The sequence below is a fragment of the Diuraphis noxia genome, unplaced genomic scaffold, assembly GCF_037042655.1.
Source record: "Diuraphis noxia isolate RWA-SAM2 unplaced genomic scaffold, SU_Dnox_SAM2 contig0004, whole genome shotgun sequence".
NCBI classification, from domain to species: domain Eukaryota; kingdom Metazoa; phylum Arthropoda; class Insecta; order Hemiptera; family Aphididae; genus Diuraphis; species Diuraphis noxia.
This window is the reverse complement of record NW_028301714.1, coordinates 45,942,335-45,952,312: the sequence shown is the minus strand read 5'-3', so window position 1 is coordinate 45,952,312 and position 9,978 is coordinate 45,942,335. Positions and strand designations below refer to the sequence as shown.

Genomic DNA, 9,978 nt, shown 5'->3' with positions numbered 1-9,978 from the left:
TTGAATTGACGGAACGAATGCAAACTTTTTTATTTTTACAATAATAATCAATGCAGAGTCCATGACTTGCAGTATGATAAAAATGTAAGATTTTATTTCGGCCAATCAAACTTAGTTAATTTTAACTTTATACCACAATTAAACCCAAAATATTAGTGGAAAATAGAAATAATATCAATTTCTAGGTATGTGCTATTACAGAATATTATAATTTATAATACAGACTCAGAATCGGACATACGTGGCTTACACACAGCCTTCTCATGAGACACGACGATCCTGCCCAATGTACAACCTGCGGAGAAGCTCTAACTATCAAACACGTCCTTCTACACTGCCGAAATTTTACAGATACCAGAACCTCCTTAAACATTCCAGAACACCTCTACGAAGCACTCGGACCGGACTATGAAAATTCTATTAATATTCTAACTTTCCTAAAAATAACCAAACTTTATAACCTCATATAATTTCATATGTTTTCCTAGATATTCCCCTACTTTAATTACACATACCTACCAAGAATAATTTTATTGTAATATTGTAAATTGTACCTGTATATATAAGTAATATTTTAAAATATGTAAGCTAATAACCTTAGTTGTTGAGGCTTTAAAGTAATAAAAAAAAAAAAAAAAATTATAATACGTTTTTATATGTTAGGTAAAAACTAAACGTTGACGGTTGGTTTTTAAAGAAATCTGAAAAGTCTATCATGATAAAAATTCATAATATTTAGGATGTTCATGCTTAAACACCATCACCTAAAAATTTAAAACAGTGTACATATAATTATGAATATGTTTGCCTGTCGTTAGTTTATGGTTTTTAAGATTTGAATAAAAAATAACACTACATGTCACTTACTCGGACGTACTCGTTATAAATTCTGAGTAGGACCTTAGGAAAATCATCTAAAAAAAAAAAAAAAGGTTTGACAAATATTTTATTCGCAAGGTCTCGACAAAATATAATAAAACGATTAACAGGTTTATAATATAGTTATTATATCCAAACAATATTATTATTATTGTTTTACAGAAGAAGACAATAAATGAAGTTATGTTTTTTCTTTTAATCTTATTAATTTATAAAACACACATACGTTGAATATCGATTACAATAATAAGACAGTATAATATATATTTTTAGTATAACTATTTTATTATGTTATTGCGTCGCTATATTAAAACTAAGTTTTTAAGTGTAAAATGTATATATGTGTATAATTATATTTAACTCTACTAACTGAAATTATGTTTAAACATTGAAAATGTGATGTATAATACAATAAGCTTCTATGAAGATATCATATAATATTATTACACATAAATAATATTCTATAATAGAGCGTAGTACAATACAATAAAATGTATCATTATTCTTTGGTATGTCTAGCCTTGTAGATTCTATATAATAAAAAATGCGTATTTCGTAGGTATTAGTATAATAAATATTTTATAGGATATACGTAATAAGTAAGTAATAACAATAAACATTTATAATATCTCGTTTGGTGTTTAAGACAACGAACCCGAGAAATCAAAAATTAATCATAAAAATAATTCAACAAACAAACACGACTTATAGTAGTAATATAATATTATAGTATAGTAGTGTCCCACTACAATAAATGATTATAATATCAACACAAAATTTCCTTAAATTTTAGCTTAACTAAATTTAAAAATCGATTTTTAATTTTTCACTACATAATTATAGACTAGAAATGTGTATATAATAGTGATGGTAGTGTTAAAAATTACATATTTACAACAAATAATAATAATAGTAAAAATAATTAAATATAATAAAATAAAGCTGCGGGGAGGAAAACATAAATACTTTAAGACATCTGCAAAATGTCAACACGCATAAAAATGATTAATTAGAGATTGGTTTTATATTGGTTTTAATATATTGACACAGACTATATAGGTGGATAGTAATATCGTTTATGTATTGGTAAAATTAAAATTGTGGTGACTATAATATATCATTATACCAGTAAAACGTGATTTAATAAGAAAAATTGTACATAATTTAAACATATTACATAAGTATAATAAGAATAATCGACTAGTGAAAAATAGTATATTTATAGTTATGCCATGCAAAAACGGAGTATGTGCAATCAAGACGAAAGTATATATTATTATATTAAATATACATTTTATATTAATTATACAAACGCTATTTGAATTCTCCCTGCCGAGGGGAATAAAAATGTGATAACCATTTTACAACTTCATCTGCAGTTGACAGTTTTGATCGCGTTTCGATATTTTGTAAGCACACATATACAATGATCGTTATAATTTTAATTAATTATACATTTATTATAACTTTATGACGGTAATGAATTTTAACACGTGTCTACGGACGTCATTAAATCGACTTGTTACCAGTAATAATGTTGTTCAAAAACCACAAAATATAAACAAATTATTTGTGAGTAAACACTTTTGAGTTGAATGATGGAGTTAGGTGTATGATATCTGTAAAAATATGAATAATTATAGGTATGTAATATATTATATTTATTTAAAATTCTCGTCATTAAAGAACATTACGCTGAAATATATGTTTGTCGAATGTTGAAGGATTCAATTCGATGCATGTATAATTTTATGTAAAAATTCGGTTGGTTTTAATTTTTATACAAAGAATATAAAATTTTAAGAAATATCGTTAGACCTGTTAAATATTGGATATAGAAAATTCAAATAAAACAATTTTTTCAGGTAAAGCGGAAACGCTTCAAACAAATCTGGGCGGTTCAACATAACTTAGAATAGACGATTTTCGACGGACCTTTTGCCAGTTATTGTATATTTAAATCGGACAATCATACTCTTTTGTAGATATCACTATGTATCAATAGAATTAAGATGAATGCGCAACACGTATACATAGCTATTTCCGATGAACTACGATATTATTTTACAAGTCATTACCTAGTCACAATCAAAAACGAAGTGTGATTAAATCGTGTTTTCTAAATAATTACTATGGCTATAGTCTATATGATTAAATTAGTTCCTGATGATGATTGATTTATACTCACTAAATTAATTGTTTTCAAACTGAAAATCGAAACGAAATCATATTAAAACCACCTACACGGCGGAATTCTATAAATTGGATTTCTGCGTTTTAACTGCGTATAAGCGTATCTCACAAAAATTCTAATAAGACAGATATAGTCGCTTCGATACATATTCTCATTTAAAATAACCTTTAAGATTTTTATTTTTTTTTTCAAATATAAGATATTAAAACTCATTTTATGAGGTAATATTTTTGCGGTTAATAAAAATCGTTTTGGATGTCATACGCCAAAGCTGTGCTCGGATCATTTATATAGTGGTTTTCGATTCTAAAAAAACTTACAATATTGTGGTTTTTCTTTTAAATATTTTTTTCGTTATTTATTATATATAGGTAGGTACACATTTTAACTGTATTAAAAAATTATCATCTACATGTTATCAATCATACTATTATATATTGCTGTATAATATATTTGAAAGAATAATTTTAAAATGTTTTAACTAAAAACTGAATCTATTTTGTTTGTTTTTTTTTTCAAATGAAAAAACGATTACCCGATTGGTTTTCTAAAGCAGCCACGATAAAAACAAAACACAATTTCTATGGAACTATCCCAAATCAGCAATTCAAAAGTTTTGTCGATTATAATTACGTATTATATGAAATTATAACGAGTTAAATCCAGCATAACATACAAAGTCCGAGCAATAATATTGTAGGATGGGTTATAGTAGGAGGAAAATCGAATGTAATGAATACGACAAAAGGTTCCGGTACACAGAGGGTAAGACTAAGCACCGGAGCACGTTCTGCTCTCGGATATGAAATGATTGACAGCATGATGTGCGGTAAACCAGGCGTAGGATATCTAATCGCTGGTTGGTCGGATTGGATGTTGTCCGAGGACAACCTTATGGTATACTTAGCAGCCCATGCGCAAGAGAAACAAAGTGAATTCTAAGCATCCCGTCAGCGGCGATCTGAGGACAACAACATCGCAGACATACTTTAATAATAAACGATATGGTGACAAGTGGACCCTAACCTATATGGGTAGTAGTGGTTAACCGGAGCTTACCATTTCGTTGGTTCGAAATTAAAATGAAAACAGGCGAGAAATTAGGTAACACTTTGCAGTGTCACTACATCATATGATATTACAATGTTATCATATTATTATAATAATACTATGACTAATACCATTTCACGTGATGGGGTCGGAGGCGGTCGGGACAGGAGCGAAGTCTTCGCATCACGTGGTTTAATGTCGGGCGGCGGCGGCGGTGGCGGTAACGACGGCTACAGCAGCGATCGTCTGCATCAATCGGACGACGACGGCGGAGAAGGACGGTGTGACGCTAGTGGCTCCGGAAGTAGCGTCGTCGTCGGAGTTTTGGGAGTTTAGGGCGTCATCGCTGTCAACGCGGCCACCACCATTTTCGTAGTTGTCGGCGTCGTCGTCGTCGTCGGCTACAGACGACGCTGAAGACACGGCGGCGAACGCGTCACCGGGCGGCGTCAAGTCGTTACGGTACTTGTACGCCACCGACTTTCGGGCAGAGTAGTAATGGTCGGCCGGCCGGTCAGCTTTCCAGTGGCCATTGCCGGCACCGTCGCCGGGCACGCGCAACCGACACTCCACGTCGATGGTGTTCCGCCGGCGCTGGTGCTGATGCGGCTTGCTGTTCCGGTACTCCTCGGCGTCCTTCAGGGACACTACGCTAGTGGCGGTCACCGCGTACTTTTTGTACTCCTCTTCGCCGCCGCCACCCCTGTTACCCCTGTACCTGTTCCTGTAAGCCTTTGGCTTGGCTGTGGTCGTCGTCGTCGTAGTCGTCGTAGTCGACGTCATCGACGCGGTGGTCGTCTGTGCGGCGATGCCATCATTGCTCTCGTCATTGTCCCCATCGTCCACGGTGACCACCGACTTCACGGAATCCAGTGACCTGTTCGGACAAAAATCGATAATCCGGAATGAAATCACCATCGATCAATACGTAGTAGCACTGTGTCACTGTATTTATTATGTTTTTACAATGATTTAACAATCTTATTATTTCATAAGTTCCATCGCTAATGGTGCCTAAATATTATTATCTAAAACCTATTGTAAAGTAATGAAAATCTCTCGACCCAGAAACACGATTCAAATTTCGAACATATTTTAAGGATATTTATTGGTAACCTATGTAAACAACAGAAAAATGTAACAGTTAATAGGTACATTTTGAGATTCAACACTCATCAAAGGTGATGGCACTGACGTAATTTTTATTTTTATAGGTGCATCATGTTAAATTCATTCATCCTTTAAATCGCTATCGTAGTTATTACCCTGTATTACTGTCATATTATAAAATAAACCGCAATCTGCATGAAAAATATGCAGCACGACAAGATCAGCTTTCACCAGAAATTATTTCTACGCATTTTTTATAACACAATTTTGATATACTTGAAATTTTATACCATGGTATTATTTTCGAGTCAAGAAATATTTTCAATATACGCAACTGATGATTTTCGAATAACCTAACAAAAAAAAAAATGTGATTAGTTTTTAACGAGTTTACGATGGGGACACGTGTATTTTTCGCTCAAAGGACTACCCTCATAATTACAAAGTAGTTTAACCCACGTAATTGGTATTTTGTAATTGAAAACGGTTTTTGCGTGTGTGAGAGAGAGTGTGTGACGTGTGCCTAGTGTGTGCCATATACCATCATGTTTATTTTGTTGCCGCCAAAGATAATAATCCGGGTAAAACGACAACAATGACTAACGAATCTACACAGCCACACACACGTGTATTGTTTTATCTACGTTCGAAGGGTGTTTAGACTATATTAATATTATATTCACTGGACTGAATATTACACGTACAAAGTATTGTTTCACATAACGGAAAATAGTTAATAACGTTATTTCCTACGTCAGATATAGGTATTGGATTATATTATCCGCACAGTTCACTCTTGTCTGTTTCATTGATGATTACACTGTTATTTTGCCACATGTGTTGAAATAAATTAAATTTGAATCGATTCATTTATAAACTGTTTTAGTTATGTTTTTGGTGGTAAGTAAGATATCTGTGTGGTAACGGTTATTATTACCTATGATATCAACGCCAAAGATATTAGAATGCATATCACTTGCGTCAAAATTAGTAGGATATAAGCGTCAAAAATGTAAAAAAAAAATATAATATAATTTGAATATGATAATTATAAGATAACAATCATTAATCTATTATATTATAATATTGCATAGCAATAGATATCTATAATTTTGTTCATCAAGCAAAATTCTTAAAAATCTTTTATACACAACTAGTTTTCTAAAATTAACTGTCACTAGTGTCAATACGGTATAGCTTATAATAAGACAATACTATAATAAATAACAATACAGGGTATCCCACAGAGATCTTACATTCTGACAAATGAAATAACTTTTGTTCTAATCAACATTTTTAAAAAATTTCTTTTAAATACATAATAATAATTAATTATTATTATTATTATTATATTATATTATATTATTATATATTATTGTATTATATTATATATCATATTATTATATTATTATATTTATTATTATTATTATTATAGTATAATTCATAGACACTTGCGCTACATTTTTTATTTTTTAATACTGAAAATAAAAAACTTAAAAATTGATAAAAAATATTTTCGAAATATTCAATATAGCCAATTTGTAAATCTGATTTTTAGAAAAATGTATATGGTAAAAACACTTATTTAAGTCAAATGGCTGATTTTTTAAAAAATTTTTAAATATCAATATTTTCGTTAAGTAAATTACGATCTAGTTTATGTTAGAAACCTTGTAATTTCAAATAATAATAAAGTTTAAAAAAAATATTTTATAAGAACATTTTTAAATAAGTGCATGTTAAAATCTAATTATTTTTTTATTGTATTTATTTTAATAATATTTGATGTATAAACTATAAATTACTATAATTTACCCAACGAAAATATTGATATTTAAAAAAATTGCAAAAAATCAGCCTTCTGACTTAAATAAGTGTTTTTACCACATACATTTTTCTAAAAATCAGATTTACAAATTGGCTATATTGAATTGAATATTTCGAAAACATTTCTTATCAATTTTTAAGTTTTTTATTTTCAGTATTAAAAAATAAAAAATAAAAAATGTAACACAAATGTCTATGGATTATATTTAAAAGAAATTTTTAAAAAATATTGATTAGAACAAAAGTTATTCCATTTGTCAGAATGTCAGATCTCTTTGGGACACCCTATATAATGTAGTAATACAAAACTTTGACGCTCTATTGTGATCATATAATACATTTGTTGATTAAGATTATACGTTTGGTGTTTTTGAACGATAAACCCCTATTAGTTCTATATTTAATATCCGGGATGAAGCACACAATATATTGGATTTTGGCGCATTTGTTCTATATCCGATTAATATTTTTTTCGATATTGTCTTGACACTAATGTATGCCTATGGTAATGGATACTTTACTGATAAAATGATAAATCTATTAATTTTACTGATATGAGAGATGACATGAATTTGAAACTGGATTTTATTTAACCACTATTAAACGATATTTTGTCCATATGACCATATATAATATATTATAGAAATTTCATTTCATATCAATAGTTGTCTCATCTGCATTAGCTAACAGCTTTCTATTGATAGGCCTTTTTTTTTTTTTTAAATAACTTTTTACGGTAGGTACATCAAAACTATCCGATTTTCTACTAACATACTATTGTATATATTACATTTTACTTATGATCGTCACTGGTGTTGAGAAACTCAAAAAACGTGCGTAATTTCGTAGTTAGAATTTCAGAATAGAATTAAACGGTGTTCTTTTTTTAGATAATTTTACTGTAAATGTAAGAAGTGTGTCTAATCTGCACATTAAAATAATACCTATAGGAACAACATAAACGTACCTACATAATAATAATTGGATAAATAGATGCACAATATACGATTTCACTAAAGCCCACAGACATAAATGCAGAACAAACGTGGTTTTTGATCGCATCATGACGACAACAGAGCACAGAGTAAAGGAAATTATAAAATTTATGCACTACATTGTCGTGCAATCTGTTTTGCAAAAAATAGAAACCATTTACAGTCAAAGAAATTCTCAACCTCAAATATAATAATATTATAGTGATTTTACCTGTGGGTACATGGAATTTAATTATTTAGGGTGTTAGCAGTGCGCGTCTAGTCGTCTACATCGCCGACGGGCACACGTGATATTATTTTATTATAATCATGGTGTAAGGACACGCGGCGAGTAGAAGGGCATGAGGAGCAATTGTGATGTTATTGGGGTAGGTAGAAGTAGGAATTATAAACTTTGTAGGTACATTAAAAAAAGTTATTTCGTTTAGGAAAAAAGCCGAAAATGACGTATCCAAAGTCACAAGTACCAAATAAAATAGAAATATGTAAAAAGAAATAATAGTATATCGTATTAGGTAGTTATATAATATAAAATACGTACACTCCATTCACCCAAATGCTCATAGACGGCTCGGGATGCATGCCGGCGGCGTAGCACGTGATGTTGATTTCAGTCGGCCACTTTTTCGGGCCAGTCGACGGGGCGCTGCTACTCGTCGGCTCTGCCGGTGTCGTGAAATTCACATCGCCGCCACTGCCTTCTGCGATATCATCTTCGTCATCATCGTCGTTATCGTCCACGGATATTTTGAAAATTCGTTCCGGTGCTAAAAAATAATTATAATATTAAAAAAATTAATAATCAAACTACAATAAATTCTAACTTAAATTTCGTATTTTAAAATTCTGAGACTTTTATTAACTGATCCTGTTAGTTAATTTCAGAGAAAAACACAAGCTCATTTATTCACTGTAAATTGTAAATCGAGTAGTTTTTTTTATGAATTCTTTAACTTATCTGAAATACATCGCAATATGATATAACAATAATCATTAGATCAACGTAATTTGTCTACAAATTCGAGAAACGTGATTTTTTAGTTAATCATGATGATTAGCTATGTAATGGGAAATATTGATGATAATAACGAACTTCATTAGATATGCCGGATATTTATTAATTATGATTATGCTATTCATCGGTGTCTGATCGAGTCAGGTTTAAACGAACCAAAATTCTATATGCGCGAAAACTGGTAGTAATTGTTGTAACTTCTACCTAGCAGTATAGTTGAGTTACAGGCTTTAAGGGTGTCTGCGCTTGCCACTGCTAGCCTATTTCAATAATAAACCTTGTGCTTGCCGCGGGGATGACAAGTTGTGAAACAGTTAACGTTTTGGAAATGCTTCTTGTAAAAACAAACAAGTTATAACTAATATAATAATAAAACGCCGTTTTAGATTTTAACAGATTCCTTCCATCATGGTGTTTCAATTAATAATATTTAACTCAATAAAGTTAGCAGCACACTCACATCATGTGTCTGTCAAAGTTGTGCTCTGATAACTTTATGAGGGTATATTATTTGGGATTCATGTGAACATCTGGTGTATGGTGAAAATTACCTGTTTGATATTTTGGTGAATATACGTAGATTATGACCGGTAAATACTTAACGTTATTTTTTGTATTTAATTTATCGGACCATAATAATATTTATAGGTATCATATTATAGGTTTTATGCTTGCATGTATTAGAACCATTAGTCCTTATACCATATTCTAAACTTATTATTATAGACTATTGTCCTTAGTAAATAAAGATTAATAACTCGTTGCTTGTTTAAATTTAAATCAAACTAACATGTTCCAAAAAAGACATTTACCACCATTTCATAGCAATAAAAAAATAAAAAATAATTTAATAAGGATAATTCATAAGTGTACTGATTAATTCAAAATATCAGATTTTGAATAAATTT

At 30.5% G+C, this 9,978-nt stretch overlaps 1 protein-coding gene across 2 annotated transcripts in view; it reads right to left on the bottom strand.

Moving 5' to 3' along the window:
- Positions 1-1,353: 1,353 nt before the first annotated feature.
- LOC107171299 (uncharacterized) overlaps positions 1,354-9,978 on the bottom strand; it is a 44,316-nt gene continuing 35,691 nt past the window's right edge. The window contains exons 3-5 of one of the 2 annotated variants that reach the window (XR_016191507.1): positions 8,597-8,822; positions 4,255-5,000; positions 1,354-2,498 (exon numbers count right to left, since the gene is read on the bottom strand). Coding sequence is in view for 1 of the 2 variants with exons in the window: in XM_089226413.1 (XP_089082539.1) it covers positions 4,316-5,000; positions 8,597-8,822 (911 nt within the window). In the remaining variant the exon portion in view is untranslated. Of the gene's footprint in view, positions 5,001-8,596; positions 8,823-9,978 lie in introns of both variants that reach the window. The other variant, XM_089226413.1, reaches the window with a different exon arrangement.